Raw genomic sequence first — 17618 nt, forward strand, 5'->3', positions numbered from 1 at the left:
CTGCCTCGGATGGTGAAGGTCAAGGGTTTGAATCCCAGGCTGAGTCATAGCAAAGAGATATAAAAATGGTACTAACAGCTGCCCTGATGGTACTCAGCATTAAGAGGTCAGTGATATGACTGGTCTTCCTGGCATCAGGATAATGTGACTGGGTGAGACAGAATTGCTACATGTCTGTGGCATGATGCCCCAGTGCTAGACATCACAATAAACTGCCACATTGCAGACATCGTAGTGATATACTGAAACATTTTTAAAGCTATGTTTAAGGGGGTACTCACCAGTTATTCTGTACTTTAGACAAAGTGACGTATGTAAGGTGAAGTTGTTTGCATTTAAAACATGCACAGTGCATAGAATGTTGGCATGCCTCTATGCTACTTTGATGTTAATGTGGGTGACATTATTTGGATATTGTACTTTTGGAAATTGTACATGATCTAAGCACACTGCTAACTAAAATGACTGCTCCCTGGTGCTAAAAATGTCAGCCTGAATTAGCCCAAAGTACATTATGTATAGCAGCTATTTAAATAGGGAAAATGAATTTTGCCAGACTTGACAATACCAGGTTCTGAAAGTACAATGAATGAATTACCAAATATATAATATGTATAAAAAAAGCTATCAGCTCATTTTTTACAATTTACCTCTGAAGTTCAGGAAGTGTAAATGAACACTTTTTTGAAAGGTGCACATCCAGAGTAAAGCCAAGATATATACTCTATAACCCATATTACACCCATCAATCATACACCAAAATAAAGGGAATTAAAGGTTCTTTGAATTATACCCAAGAGGTACACTGTCTGTTTTTTAAATAGCCAGTATGACCAGTGAGGAAACCAGGGAAAATTCTTTTTCATTAGAATTCTAACCCTATGCAAAATATGAAACTGTAGAGTGCTGCCTTAAAATCCAAATGACACACATGCACACACACACATACACACATAAACTTCACAGCTCTGCAGTAGTATTTTCCATTGCCTGATATTGCAGTAGCCATGGTCTTACAATGTCAAGGTCAGTGACCAAAACTATGTTTACACAAGAGGGTAGCACCTGCTAATTTTGAAGTCCAGGTGTCAGAATGAGTATACATATTTAATATTGAAAGTTTACTGTATTCTAAGGTGTGTATATAGTGTTATACTTATCCATCCTTTCTTTCATCAGTTCATCCATGACACCAAGAAAATAGAAGATAAAAATCACATATAAACATTGATTAACTAGGCAGAAGTTGCCTTGGAAAAATGTATAGAACACAGGTTTTGGGTTTATTTTGTTTTTTCTTTGTTTTGAAACAAAGCATAATTTGTAGGTCATTTAGTGCTGCAACTTTTGAACAAACTTCTTTGCTTATGGACACACCAGGATAACAGAACAGTATTGTAAGATTTGAACCTGAGGCACCACAGTTCATGCCTCCATTAGTTGTCTCCTGCATCAAGCTGGAAGGCACATCAGGCCGGTGTACCCTTAGTGTCCGGGGACCGTTAGTGTCCAGGGACACAATCAAGGAGGAGTAAATAAACACACTTCAGACAATTAGAGGATGACGATGTCAATTTGAAGACAATCTACAGATGCACAAATAAACAAAGTACATTAGTTCATGAACATGCCTGTGAAGAAAGATTTTATATGTGTGTGTGTGTGTGTGTGTGAGTGTAGTAAACTGACAACGAACAGTGCAAAACTAGTATCTAGTTAGTTTGAGCTCTTTCGACTCTAAATGAGTCTTTTTCAAAGGAAAACACAAATCGCTGATACACATGATCCCTTGCTATATCCAGTGCACTTAATCATCTCAGTTAAAATGTAGGTATAAAGCATTTGATATACCAACAGTAGTGTCAACCATGGCACAGTTCTACACTTATATAAACATTGCTGTGTGCAGTTAATTCTGTAGATCAATGATGAAATTATGCTGAGTAATCAATCGTGAGGTAAGAAAATAATGATGAAATTATTAATAATCTCCATTTTGTAAATGAATTTAACAAGGTACACAATTTCTTCACAATCTTTACTGCTTTCCCTTTGTTCTCCCTCCCCCCTTACATGTATGAGGGACAAAATATGCAGACATCTGGAGAGAGAGAGAAAAAGTATTTCAACTTAATGAAACCATTGAAACTGATCTTACACCAAATATTCTACAAGAACTTTGTTCATATTAATGATATGTGTACACTTTCCTTGGGATTTATCGACAGTGTTCATGATATCAATAATACAGACTTGTCTTAAACCTGTCACACTATACAGTAAGTATCTTGGTTATGAGGCACACATACTGCAATCTATTTAATGCTTTTTGTTGTTGCTGTTCTTGTTTTTTTCTTAAACCTATAAAAAATTCTAAAAACAGATTAATTTTAAATATGAAAATGTCCAAATGCTGCACCACCTGCCTTCTCTCACTGTGTTGGTTGGTCAGGCAGTACACTAATGACCAAAAGAACATTGGTACTATATGGCCATCACATGACCATCAGTATCAATAGCAGTGCAAAGTCTGACTGTTTGGGCTATTTATGGCCAATGTCCAGTACATATCAGATAAGCAGTAGTCATTTGGGTTCATTTTTTGGTCATGTCTGGCTAATATAGTCTCTGGTCACTACATGTAGTTTGTTGAAGGGGGTCATTATATACTGTTGGCCACATTTTTGACAGTGATGGATGGCATTTATGCTATATAAACACATTTGTAGTTGATTTAAATTATGCACGTTTATTATGGTTTTGTGATGTGTCGGGTTTGTTATGCCATCACTGTGGTAGGTGTGGGGTGGGGTGGCACACATACTGCAATCTATTTAATGCTTTTTGTTGTTGTTGCTGTTCTTGTTTTTTTCTTAAACCTATAAAAAATTCTAAAAACAGATTAATTTTAAATATGAAAATGTCCAATCAGATGCATTTCTTTACATTACAACTCATACAAAGTACACAAATATTCAAATATCCATGCTCTGATATATCCATACATCAATACTAACTAATGTTACAAACATAAACCATTTTCCAAATTCACAATTCAAACAGGTGTAAAATGAAACATACAACCTGAATAAATGCAATAGGTTTCTATGAATGAAGTAACCTAATAGCAAATTACAAAATTAATTCTGACCACAAGTTAACTATCTATATTCTCTACATTATACTCAAACTCATTTCTCAAATACACATGTCAATAAACCCTACAAAGGTAATTCTATGTACTAAACAAATCTAGTAATTAAATATACATGTATATACTTACTACACATATTTACATTTACAGTGCCATAATATTCTTCAAAATTGAGCAAATAACCTACTGACCTTTACGAAGCTTTGTCTTTCCTTAGTTTTACTGTCAAATTACGAGTGGCTCTCTTGGAGTAACCCTGTATTGCTCATCAATCTTCCTAAGCGAGACTACATTTTCACTTCCTAGTTAGAAGTTATAATTCAGATCAAAATTATTATCACACCCTCCATCTCAATGCCAATTGGATGTCTCTTTGATTCGATCCAGTCAAACAGGTGGACAATGTCCTTCTCACTGTCTGTCCATATGGGGACGGATTTAGAATATGCCCCATTCCCTCGCGGTTCCTCATAATTAGGACAAAGCTGTAACACCTAGGTGGGAATTTGCAGCATCTAATGCCTGTGCTGATTCCAGATGCTGGATTTTCTCATTGGTCATGATAATCTTGCATAAGCAAAGATTAACTCTAGCCTGTGGCTATGTTCAGACATCAAACAAGGCTTGTACTGTAACCTTAATTTATACACGACTTACGAACTGGGCTGAGCAAACATGACAGGCTTTTATAGTCATCCTTTGATTTTAGGCATTTATATCCCTCTTTAGGTGCTAATTTTGTTTCTTATTCCAAGTGGCAAATATAGACCAGAACTGAAAAATGCCCACCAAAGGGAAATATTAGGGCCCACTTGATGAAGTTGGCTTAGTTGTTGTTCATCCTTCCCTCAGTCAGCTGTTTCTACATACATTTATTCATCCCTCCCCCCTAGTCAACTATTTGATTTCCATACAATAACATTTTTGATAATTTTGAGATTTTAACCAAATTTGATGTAATGGATAAGCCCCACTAAATGTTGTATTGTCAGTTTCCTGTGTTGTCATTGCTGCAGACTGTCTACCACCTAACTTTTCTTACTGCATTTTAACTTGATCAAGAGGTTATTCAGGGTGTGGGCTGTATGTCAGTAATATTACCTAGAATGGGCCAGTATCAGTTTGCAAGAAAGTCCTCCAGGATGAGGGCTATATATCAGTAATATTACCTAGAATGGGCCAGTATCAGTTTGCAAGGAAGTCCTCCAGGGTGTGGGCTATATGTCAGTGATATTACCTGGAATGGGCCAGTATCAGTTTGCAAGGATGTCCTCCAGGGTGAGGGCTGTATGTCAGTGATATTACCTAGAATGGGCCAGTATCAGTTTGCAAGGAAGTCCTCCAGGGTGAGGGATGTATGTCAGTAATATTACCTAGAATGGGCCAGTATCAGTTTGCAAGGAAGTCCTCCAGGGTGAGGGCTATATGTCAGTAGCATTACCTAGAATGGGCCAGTATCAGTTTGCAAGGAAGTCCTCCAGGGTGAGGGATGTATGTCAGTAATATTACCTAGAATGGGCCAGTATCAGTTTGCAAGGAAGTCCTCCAGGGTGAGGGCTATATGTCAGTAACATTACCTAGAATGGGCCAGTATCAGTTTGCAAGGAAGTCCTCCAGGGTGAGGGCTATATGTCAGTGATATTACCTGGAATGGGCCAGTATCAGTTTGCAAGGATGTCCTCCAAGGTGAGGGCTGTATGTCAGTGATATTACCTCGAATGGGCCAGTATCAGTTTGCAAGGAAGTCCTCCAGGATGAGGGCTGTATGTCAGTGATATTACCTGGAATGGGCCAGTATCGCTTTGCAAGGATGTCCTCCAAGGTGAGGGCTGTGTGTCAGTGATATTACCTAGAATGGGCCAGTATCAGTTTGCAAGGAAGTCCTCCAGGGTGAGGGCTGTATGTCAGCGATTTTACCTGGAATGTGTCAGTTTGAAAGGAATGTGTAAACAGGCATGTCCTCCAAGGTTTTGGCTGTATGTCAGTGATATTACCTGGAATGTACCAATGTCAGTTTTCAAGGAATGTTTAACACAAGCGTGTCCTTCAGGGTGTGGGCTGTATGTCAGTGATATTACCTGGAATGGGTCAGTGTCAGTTTGCAAGGAATGTGTAACACAGGCATGTCCTCCAGGGTGTGGGCTGTATGTCAGTGATATTACCTGGAATGGGTAAGTGTCAGTTTGCAAGGAACCTGTAACACAGGCATGTCCTCCAAGGTGTGGGCTGTATGTCAGTGATATTACCTGGAATGGGCCAATGTCAGTTTGCAAGGAATGTGTAACACAGGCATGTCCTCCAAGGTGTGGGCTGTATGTCAGTGATATTACTGGGAATGGGCCAATGTCAGTTTGCAAGGAATGTGTAACAGGCGTGTCTTCCAAGGTGTGGGCTGTATGTCAGTGATTATTACCAGGAATGGGCCAGTGTCAATTTTCAAGGAATGTTTAACACAAGTGTGTCCTCCAAGGTGTGGGCTGTATGTCAGTGATATTACGGGGAATTGGCCAGTGTCAGTTTGCAAGGAATGTGTAACACAGGCATGTCCTCCTCCAAGGTGTGGGCTGTACGTGTATATGTATAACTGGATAAAACTAGGTGACAGACTTTGTGCAACCTGTGAGGTCTAGTTTATGTATGACTGGTAGGTCTGATACAGTTATGGTGTGTCTATGTCAGCAGTTGAAATAAAAAATCATTGTTGAATAGTCTCCCTATATCAACAGTTGAAATAAATCATTGTTGAATGGTCTCCCTATATCAGCAGTTGAAATAAATCATTTGTTGAATGGTCTCCCTATATCAGCATTTGAAATAAATCATTGTTGAATGGTCTCCCTATATCAGCAGTTGAAATCATTGTTGAATGGTCTCCCTATATTGGCAGTTGAAATAAATCATTGTTGAATGGTCTCCCTATATCAGCAGTTGAAATAAATCATTGTTGAATGGTCTCCCTATATCAGCAGTTGAAATAAATCATTTTTGAATGGTCTCCCTTTATCAGCAGTTGAAATAAATCATTGTTGAATGGTCTCCCTATATCAGCAGTTGAATTAAATCATTGTTGAATGGTCTCCCTATATCAGCAGTTGAAATAAATCATTGTTGAATGGTCTCCCTATATCAGCAGTTGAAATCATTGTTGAATGGTCTCCCTATATTAGCAGTTGAAATAAATCATTGTTGAATGGTCTCCCTATATCAGCAGTTGAAATAAATCATTGTTGAATGGTCTCCCTATATCAGCAGTTGAAATAAATCATTTTTGAATGGTCTCCCTTTATCAGCAGTTGAAATAAATCATTGTTGAATGGTCTCCCTATATCAGCAGTTGAATTAAATCATTGTTGAATGGTCTCCCTATATCAGCAGTTGAAATAAATCATTGTTGAATGGTCTCCCATATCAGCAGTTGAAATCATTGTTGAATGGTCTCCCTATATTAGCAGTTGAAATAAATCATTGTTGAATGGTCTCCCTATATCAGCAGTTGAAATAAATCATTTTTGAATGGTCTCCCTTTATCAGCAGTTGAAATAAATCATTGTTGAATGGTCTCCCTAGATCAGCAGTTGAATTAAATCATTATTGAATGGTTTCCCTAGATCAACAGTTGAATTAAATCATTGTTGAATGGTCTTTCTATATCTCCATACAGCATTGTTTTGGCACCAAGATCAATATTGAGTGATAATCGGTGTATCAAATGTATCAAATTTTCTTTCAGTTTTAAAATAGTTCATTTTGGTTCTGAGCTTGCGAGATTTCTGTTATGTGACAAGAAATTTTAATTTAAATATACTTGTACATGTATTTTTTGTCTCTTGCAGATCATGTACCGATGTCCTATGCTGTCTTATTTTTATAATATTTGTGCTTGGGCTAGCAGTTGTTGGATATTTTGGTAAGATAATCTGTAAATAAGAAAAATCAAGGCAAAGACATGTTTGAACATAATACTCTATAATACACCAATCAGTCTGAAGTATTGTAGTAAACATTTGAATTTACAGAATTACGGAGGCTTACAGAATTATAGAGGTTTACAGAATGAGGTTTACAGAATGACTGAAGTTTACATAATTACTGAGGTTTACAGAATTATGGAGGTTTACATAATTACTGAGGTTTACAGAATTACTGAGATGTACAGAATTACTGAGGTGTACAAAATTACTGAAGTGTACAGAATTTTTGATTGTTTACAGAATTATTGAGGTGTACAGACAGCTACAAATATTCTTCATTGGAAACATTTTAAGGGATTCTTCTATAATAGTTAGAAATGCATCCAGAGCCCAACATTTTTGGAAAATAATTTGATCAGTTTGGAATAAGTGGAGAATTATGCGTCTTTTTCAAATATTTTAAAGTGGGATAAGCAACCATTGGGATTGTTGCCTATTTTTGATTCTGAGCACCTGTATGTAGAGATATTTTAGGCATTGTGTAAGACAGGAGAGTGAGATCCATGTTTTATATTGTGGTATCTAATGACTTTATTTAGTAATAACTTCCTGCTTAATCTGCATAATTAGCAATGTACCAAAGTTTTGCCTAGTGTACTTAAAAACACTAATGAAAAAGAGTGACAGATCTGTAGACCAGAAGAAGCAGTTGTTATTGCTGTTTCTATTCTAAAAACACTAATGAAAAAGAGTGACAGATCTGTAGACCAGTTGTTATTGCTGTTTCTATTCTAAAAACACTAATGAAAAAGATTGACAGATCTGTAGACCAGTTGTTATTGCTGTTTCTATTCTAAAAACACTAATGAAAAAGAGTGACAGATCTGTAGACCAGTTGTTATTGCTGTTTCTATTCTAAAAACACTAACGAAAAAGAGTGACAGATCTGTAGACCAGTTGTTATTGCTGTTTCTATTCTAAAAACACTAATGAAAAAGAGTGACAGATCTGTAGACCAGTTGTTATTGCTGTTCTGTTCTACTACTCAGAAGACAGTCATAAACATGGCACACAATTTTATGTTGAGCTCTGGTTGGTCCTAAATGAAAATTTTACACTCCTGATATTCATTGTGGCCATCATGGAGACCATCTTTAAGATCTTGATATCACTACTCATTCTGAAAGTGATGGTAATATCAGCATGGGGTTTGCACATAAATACTTCTTATCACATGTAGATGGTCTTGTATGAAGAGGGTGCTTGGCTGACATCCAAAATGACCACCATAGTGTCTGTCTTTATCATTTTCTCATTATGTTTTCTCCAGATTGGAATTTCATATCAGCTTGTCATATAATATGTAAATGGTTCTGGTCAGCATTCAGCATGACCACTATGATGGCCATCTTGAAAATAATTGTATCACTCCTGAATGAATGGTAAGGTTTTCACCAAACAATTTCGTGTGAAGATGGTCCAAAATTAAAACCATACTGAGCTAACATACAACTATTAAGCGCCATGGTGTCTACTTTGAAAATCTTGTTATTGCTACTTATGAATGGATTGCCACATCAACATCGGGTTTCACCAAACAACTCTTGTACACAATCTGAAATATAAATGGTACCAATCTTTTATCCAACATTAATGGCTTATTATATCTGCTCCATCTGAACAGATGGTCATACAAAAAGGAGTTTTTCACTGAAGACTTACACGTAGATGAATGAAAATGTCATTATTGGCACTCTTGTTGTTGCTACATTGAAAGGGACATAGGCATTTCACTGAAAGATTCTTATCATCTGTACTTTGTTCTGAAATTGAAAGGTGTGGCTATGAATATGGCCACCAGATTTAAAAATGGTAATCTTATGTCCAACATGAATGCCACAATGGCCATCTTGAAGATATTGTATCTCACTTGTTGAAGTCCAGAAGAGCTTATTGTGATGGACTTTAATCCCATGTCCAGCATAATTTATTTGTCATTAAGCAACATTTGTTTTCTTGTAGTTACTCTTCCAAATTTTTCTCAACTACTTCGAGGAACCTCTGGTGATCTGACTATTAAGACTGTCACCATGTAGCCATCTTTAGGTTTTCTCAAGAATATTTCATATGATTTAAAAACTCAGTATATAAAGAGATTCCAAGCATTCAAATAACAGACCATTTCATCCTTCTGATTCTTCACAGCTAATAGAACATTGGGGCCCCGAGTGGCTGAGTGGTCTAAAGTGCTCACCATTACGGATCACTGCCATCTCACCTCTGTCTGCGTGGGTCCAAGGCTCAGCTAGCGTGGGTACATGGGAAAGCCTGCCAGTAGCTTCTCGTGGGTCGGTGTTTCTTCCCTGGGTTTTCCAGGGTTCTTCCTCCATCAGTTATACTGGCTGCCATGTATAGCCTATCTTGTGCTGAAAAATGGCGTTAAACCCTAGAACAACTAATAGAACATCAGTCTCTTTGAGGGACTCTGTATCAATTAATGTCCCAGATGTTTCAAGTAAATGAAAGGCTGTGGCTTTTACCAGCTAGGAGCTATCAAACAGCTATATTAGCTGACAGCTATTTCTGCACCCGATTATTTTCATAAAACTTGATTATTCTTTCATTAGTTTTAAAATGAAAAATGCAAGAAATCTGTGAGAAAAGAAAAAATTTTACTATCCAAATAGATTTTCATGTTTCTGGCATATGTTTAGACAAAGTTTGAATACCAGCAACTTCTCATTTTTGCATCTCAATATAAGTAAATTTAAGTAACATAAAATAAAAATGTTATGCATTTCAACACATTTTTGGCAGAAAAACTTAGTCCATCATCATCCATGACCAGTATAAATCCAGTATAAATTACCCATAATGCCTTCACACTCATGCATGGATGTATCTTATGTATATTACATTATTATTTGCTCATTATTCATCTATTTGTGCTTTTATATATATTATTTACATTTATTCTCAAAAATGGTGATGGGGAGAAGAGTTGTGTGTGCTTGTTGAATGAATCTTTCTTCTAAAATGGTTCCCCCGATTGAGAATTGTCAACAGACCCAAACAACATGTTAACTGATGGGTAAAGAATTGCCTTGGCATTCATTTGTTGTTATAATATTCTGACATACAGACCTATCAAGAGCAGTGTCAATCAATAGAATAAAGCACTACACGATGTAAGTGTTAGGCATAGTTTGTGGACTTGATTTTTTTGAAAGAATGTCAGACTGTGCAAAGTTGTTTTTTCAAGAATGTCAGACTGTGTAACGTTGTTTATTCAAGAATGTCAGACTGCAAAGTAGTTGTTTCAAGAATGTCAGACTGTGTAAAGTAGTTGTTTCAAGAATATCAGACTGTGTAAAGTAGTTGTTTCAAGAATATCAGACTGTGTAAAGTTGTTTTTTCAAGAATGTCAGACTGTGTAAAGTTTTTTCAAGAATGTCAGACTGTAAAGTTGTTTTTTCAAGAATGTCAGACTGTGCAAAGTTGTTTTTTCAAGAATGTCAAATTGTGCGAAGTTGTTGTTAAAAGGATGTCAGACTGCAAAGTTGTTGTTTCAAGAATGTCAGACTGTGCAAAGTTGTTTTTTCAAGAATGTCAGACTGTACAAAGTTTTTTCAAGAATGTCAGACTGCAAAACTGTTGTTTCAAGAATGTCAGACTGTGCAAAGTTGTTGTTTCAAGAATGTCAGACTGAGCAAAATTGTTATCTGATCAGCAACAGAAGTATTAAGGTGGGGCATTTTAGATATTAGGATGGGAGTTTTGAGGTATTAAGATGGGGCTTTCTATTTTGATATTATCATAGGGCTTTTCGGAGGAGTTAGCAGTAGTCATCCTGTACAGGCTTTTATAATTATTTATGAACATTACAGTTACTTGCTTGTCATCAGCTAAAACTGGAAGTAAAAGTTAATTTATCATGTCATTGCTTGGAGATAAATTTGAAACAAAAGAATTATTTGATTTTCAAGACTAGCTGGACATGCATACTTTTGGGCATTTAGGGTGAAAAGGCATTTAAAAAGTCATATTGTGCAAAATTATTATTTAGTATGGTCAGTTAAAACAGTTTTTTGCTGGTTTTTAATCAGTCAGTTTGTATCAGGATGATTAGTACAATATGTCTCAAAATGTCTGAATGTTCATGGCATTAGGATGGATATGACTCCTTTAAATCCATGAACCCAGTCATTCTGAATGGGTGCATACACACACTGTGCTGTTATGCCATATGTCTATTGTATTATTTTCACGTTTGCACATGCAGGTTTTGCCTATGGAGACCCAAGACTTTTACTGTATCCAGTCAACTCTGAGAAGGAGCTCTGTGGATTTGGGAAATACAGGTATGACTAGATTGTGATCCTACGAGGTTGGTAAAAGAAATCTGTAGATCTTAAATTCTGGAGGACACTGATTCCTACTGATGAATGTTTTAGACCTATTTATTTCTATTTGAAAGTGGAGCTTTTATACAACAGCTGTTGTAACTACACTAAAAGGAAGCATGATGGTTTTTATCACGGCATTTTACAAGAAATGCAGAGATATTGTCATACAGAGATCATAATGTACAATTACAGCGATCTATATTTTACAGACAATGAGTTCTAGTTTAGTAATGTTTTAGTTTTCCAGTAAAATTTTAATTTATATCTAATAAACTTCTATTCTTTTTGAACTGTAGTCCACAGGAATAAATAGTTTTGGTGTGAATGGCTAAGGACACAACGCGTTATCAGTTAGAACTGTAACTCAGATTGAAGATAAATGTAAAAGATTCTAATGTTGTTTTTCTTTTTAAAAAAAACTATTTTCTCCTAGATGTTCATTTCATTTTCACCTGAACTGGGGGTAGGAAACATTTATGGGGTTACATCTGATTGCAGTAAAATACATTTGATTCTGAGAGATTTTCAGTTCTGAGAGATTTTCATTTTGTCAGATGCCTAGATGTATAAAAGACATTTTCTTTTCATCAGCACATGTGCAGTAAGGATGAAAATTGAACTTTTGTGGCTTTACTTGTTTGTTGACTGAATATTTTTGTGTCCTAGCTAGTATACTGCCCTCTTTTTAACTCCAGATCTCAGACTTATCTTCATATTTGCACAGGTTCATCTGACTTACTTGCAGTTCCGAACAATCTGCTTTAGATCTAAAATTTAGACATAAACTTGGGTTCCAGAACTGATAATTATTTGCCTAAAACAAATCTGGTCACAACAATTGTTTTTTTCAGCTTATTTCAGTTTTACACAAGTATAAAGACTACATATTTTTTACTACATCTTTCTCCTTTTCTGTAATACCACTTACTTTTGTGTATCATGAATGATGTTGATGTTACAGAGCTTGAAAGTAGGTCACTAACTCTTGATGTGCAAATGTGACACTGGTCAGGGACAGGGGGTGATCAGGACACCCCAGCAGACAGGAGGGTTCACCTCCACATCCAAACGGTCATTATCTTCCCTGAATTTATATTGTGCTACCATCCCAATCAATTTTGCTTTATCAAGAAGCAAGACAACTTCTTTCCAAATATGTGAAATTAAAAAGGACTAGCCCCAAGAATGTGGCCTTTCAAGGGAAATTGCTCAAGGATTAGAAATTAATCTATGCCCAAGATTAACTAATTATCCCGATTTTGTCAGTGCTTGGAACACCATCCTCCGATAGGCATCAGAAACTTAGAGGGCACTACCAAATGCATGTCATCATACTTACTCACCTGCACAAAACATATGTGAGACTAGAAGGGAATTCCAAGTGAAAAAATAAAAAGCACTTGAGGGATATCCATGATCATATAGATTCCCTGGTGTCTAAGCATTTTAATTTATGACTGACCACATTGTGTTAAATATCAGATAATGGAAATTATAAAATCTGATCAAGAGCTCTCTAGTAGCACTATTTTTAGACAGAACTTTATTGGATATACCAATTAGATACTCTACAGCTGGTAGGGGTTGGTCTAAATAGGAGTTCAGTCATTTTCAACTTAATTTATTATTATTTTTGCTCCCATGTGAACTCGGATGTTTCAGCCCCATTGTCATTATGCTGGAATATTTCACTCTTCTAAGGAAATCTACCTTCAAAATGCTGCCCTAGCTTCAGATTGCATCACAAATTATGATGCAGTCGTCTGCTATGCATCCACTACACAGCAAAATGAATTTTCCAATGTTTGTATTGTAATGCCAAATTTAAACATTGCCAGTCTTTAGTATGACATGTCAAGATCACATGTTTTAGTATTAGAATATCTTGCAGAACATTTTTTTATAAAGAAAAGATCGATCTTATCATAAACAAAGTGTTCTTCATCTAATATAACAGAATGGCAGTATTATGTTTTGCATCACAGAAATGAACTTTATAGAACTAAGTTTCTGTAAATCAAAATGAAAATTCATAAAAAGTTTGCTAGTCATTTCTTTTCTTTTACCCCTCTTTTAAATCATATTTCTCTATGTATCCAAAACCTGGCTATGATACAATGGTTTATTTCAGAACCCGGACGCTACAATTGTAAGTCGCGACAGTACTAGTCACATGACCTCACAAGAAGCTATACTGGCTGCACCAGCAACACCAGCGACAAAGGGGTACATAAACCGCACACTGACATAACAAAGTGATCATTTGAACAAATGAATCAACCCATGTTATTCCCTTTGATGATTTACAGTTGTAACGAAACCAATCAGGGACAGGGGGTTACTTGGACACCCCAGCAGATGGGAGGGTTTACCTTCGCATCCAAACAGTCATTATCTTCCCTAAGGTCACCTTAAACTCTAATGACATCAAAGTATGCCATGTTTTAACTAAGGCAACCGTAAACCCCAATGATCAAAGTATGGAAAGTTTTGAGTAAGGTCACCTTAAGACATGTAAAAAAGTATAACTCACTGTAATGCCATCAAAGTGTACTATGTTTTGAATAGGTCACTTTAAATCTAGTTAGGTTAAAAAAAAACTGCAGCCTTACAAAGAAAAGAGGGATCCATGGCTGTACCTATGTTATATAAAAGACTGCATTAAACTGAAATCCTTTGTTGTGAGAGGAGTTATATCGAGTTGTCATTACATGCCAATCTTAAATGACTAAATTCCATTTTGAATTTTCAGATAAAAGCTGTACATTTAGTTATTCCTTTACAGGACCAAACCAAACCTGTTCTTCTTTGATCTTGTCACATGTGGTAGGATGGGACCAGGAGTGTTTGTCGATGGCTGCCCAACACCCCAGGTGAGTATTTGAAACAAAATTATTCCAGCTTGTGTTAATACACTTCTATGGAGATAAACCTGTTAGTTTTGGAGAACAGTTTTAGTCTGTCCTGTCTCCAGAATGTGTGCTAGGTGATTGTTTATAAACATTTTGTTAACACAGAATGCCAAAAATTATGCAGTTTTAACTTTATGTTATATTCAGAAGGTAGTTTTTAGTTCCACTGGTCACACACTGGAGCTTATGCAATGGCATGCTGTCCATTATATGTCCTTCTGTTACCACAAGTTTGTTATCACTGCTTTCCTAAACTAATTGGAGGGTTGATTAGATAGTTGGGCAGATACTGAACTTTTCATCTTTGTACAGATTTACTTTATATTCTGGACTTGTACTTTTTGGTCAGAAGTATTTTACAAATATGTGGTATGAGTATTGTTTCATGCACTTACATGTGATTTTTATGGGTTCAGTCTTGCCTACTTCATTTTTGCAGAGTTATGCCTCTTGTCAAGCAAATTCTTGTCATTACATCAAAGCCTGTATTGTGGCTTGCAATCAGCATAACTCAAGAACCACTCTGTATATTCTGATGGAATTGATAAGAACATTGTCTCTTAGATCTACATGTGCATATTATGGGTTTTGTCTTGTCTACTCCACACTCCATTTTGGACAGAGTTATGGCTCTTGTGAAGCAACTTCATATCTTGACATGGAATGCGGCTTGTAATTAACACAGTATGAGAATCATTCCTCATATTGTGATGTAATTTGATGTGAACATCATTTATTTGATCCAGCTAAGCCATTTATGGTTTTTGTCGCATTTACTTAATATTCAACAGAGTTATAGGCCTTGTCAATCAACTTGTTGCTTGTATTGATGAGATCTTAGCATTGGATTTTAAGTAATACACATCATCTTTTAGGAGTCATGTTCACTGAATGCCCATCTTCTTCTAACTTTTATTTCCCAGCAGATGTCCCTCTTTTTAAGGCCTTTCAGAAAAAGTTATAAGGCCCTTTGTGATGCACTCATCATTTATAGCTCTTGTTACATCTGGACATTTCCTAATATACATTTCATTAGTAAAAATGCAAATTAGGTCTTTGAAACCTTTCAATGCAGCCAAATTTAGTTTTTTAAGTATTTGAGCTCACAGGCAAAATAATTAGGTAAGCCCTAGCTATGGAAATCATTGAGTGTTATAGGGTATTCAATGGATTCATGTTTTATCTAATTCTTACAGTAATTTTACATGATTGAATTTTCTTTCAGGTTTGTGTATCCGACTGTCCATCGAGTTATTTTGTCTTTGTCAGTAATACAGCAACACCAAACATTGATCGGCAGTACTGCAAGCCAGGAACTGATACAAACACAGTAAGTTGTCTGCAATTGATCTTTCAACAACAGACAGTTAACTATGGTTAATTAGTGATATCTTTCAACAACAATCAGTTAGATATGGTTAATCAGTGACAACTGTACTGAATTGATCTTTCAACAACAATCAGTTAGCTATGGTTAATCAGTGATAACTATACTGAATTGATCTTTCAACAACAATCAGCTATGGTTAATCAGTGATAACTGTACTGAATTGATCTTTCAAAAATAATCAGTTAGCTATGGTTAATCAGTGGTAACTGTACTGAATTGATCTTTCAACAACAATCAGTTAGCTATGGTCAATCAGTGGTAACTGTACTGAATTGATCTTTCAACAACAATCAGTTAGCAATGGTTAATCAGTGATAACTGTACTGAATTGATCTTTCAACAACAATCAGCTATGGTTAATCAGTGATAAGTGTGCTGAATTGATCTTTCAACAACAGTCAGTTAGCTATGGTTAATCAGTGATATCTTTCAACAGCAATCAGTTAGCTATGGTTAATCAGTGATATCTTTCAACAGCAATCAGTTAAATATGGTTAATCAGTGATATCTGTACTGATGAGCATTCAGATTGCTAAACACTATGCAGCCTAGCATCCTTGTATATTGACTTATGAGTATGAAAACTTTAAGACTGTGCAAAGAGAACTCTAGCTGACAACTTGACAGATTCTACAATTTAGAATACCATCAAATAAAACATAGTTCCAACTAGCCCTTCAGCATTTTTCCTGGACTTTTCTTTACTTGCCTTGACCTATTTTGGGTAAAACTGAAAATGAAATAAATTGTGTCAGAGTTAACTGATACATTAATGAATTAAAAAGGAAGACAAACCCAAAATATTTATTTAAAAAAATTGCACTTATATCAGCCGTGTGAATATACATTATTAAGATAACTTGTAAGTACTGATAAACTGAATTTTCTAAGGGGGGTATAACAGGGAAAATAGTCTTAACCTTCGTGACCTTATGTTTTTTGTTTTTATTTAGAAAAAGCATTTGATTGTTTATCGTGGTCATTTGTAGGTAAAGTATTAGATTTGTTTCTAATTTTAGCACTGATTTTAAACAGTGGATTTACTTGTTCTGTAATAATATTGAATCCAGGATGATAGTGAATGGACAGTGTTCATAGTCATTTAAAATAAAAAGAGGTTGTAGACAGGGTGTATGCGATGAAACTTCACTTACTCCAGATGGATCTCAACATCCTCTGAAATCTGCATTAGATCTTACATATCAATTTTGTACTTTTTCTGAACTCACATTGAAAAGACCAAAGTCATATGGTTTGTGGATCTACTTTTTCTGGACTCGTATTGAAAAGACCAAAGTCATATGGTTTGTGGATCTTTCAAAGTAATTTTCTTAGGAATAAAATTCTCCTTGAATTTGAATTATCTGATGAGGTTCAATTATAGTCATAAAATTAGGGAAGCAAATGACTTATTTCTTCAGTTGTCACAAAAGATGAGTTACCCCATTAGAAGAAAAAACAATTTAAGGCTTGCCATTATCAATATTACTTATTTAATAATAGCACTACCTAAATAGCACTACCTAAATTGTCTTAAGTAATTTTGGAAAACCTCAATTTGTTTTTATAAAAGTTTGTTGATACTGAGGTAAATACAAAATCCATTCATCCACTAAGCACACGTTTTGTATTGCTTCCCCTAAATTGCTTGAAAAGATTCCCACAAAACTTTGCACATACATTAATTCCAATGTATATATGGTACTAAATGAGAACAGCATCACACAGACATTAATTCCAATGTATATGTGGTACTAAATGAGAACAGCATCACACAGACATTAATTCCAATGTATATATGGTACTAAATGAGAACAGCGCCACACAGACATTAATTCCAATGTA

General features: G+C 35.7%; 1 protein-coding gene across 3 annotated transcripts in view; it reads left to right on the top strand.

The window, feature by feature from the left end:
* Nucleotides 1–17618, top strand: part of LOC149780199 (choline transporter-like protein 4) — a 234626-nt gene that overhangs the window by 91405 nt on the left and 125603 nt on the right. For all 3 annotated transcript variants that reach the window (XM_089936955.1, XM_089936953.1, XM_089936954.1), the window contains exons 3-6: nt 6988–7061; nt 11348–11426; nt 14257–14344; nt 15609–15713. In XM_089936955.1, coding sequence (XP_089793081.1) covers nt 6988–7061; nt 11348–11426; nt 14257–14344; nt 15609–15713 — 346 coding nt within the window. The remainder of the gene's footprint in view (nt 1–6987; nt 7062–11347; nt 11427–14256; nt 14345–15608; nt 15714–17618) is intronic.

Source organism: Sinohyriopsis cumingii, chromosome 16 (assembly GCF_028554795.1).
Source record: "Sinohyriopsis cumingii isolate HCF-2022 chromosome 16, ASM2855479v2, whole genome shotgun sequence".
NCBI classification, from domain to species: Eukaryota; Metazoa; Mollusca; class Bivalvia; order Unionida; family Unionidae; genus Sinohyriopsis; species Sinohyriopsis cumingii.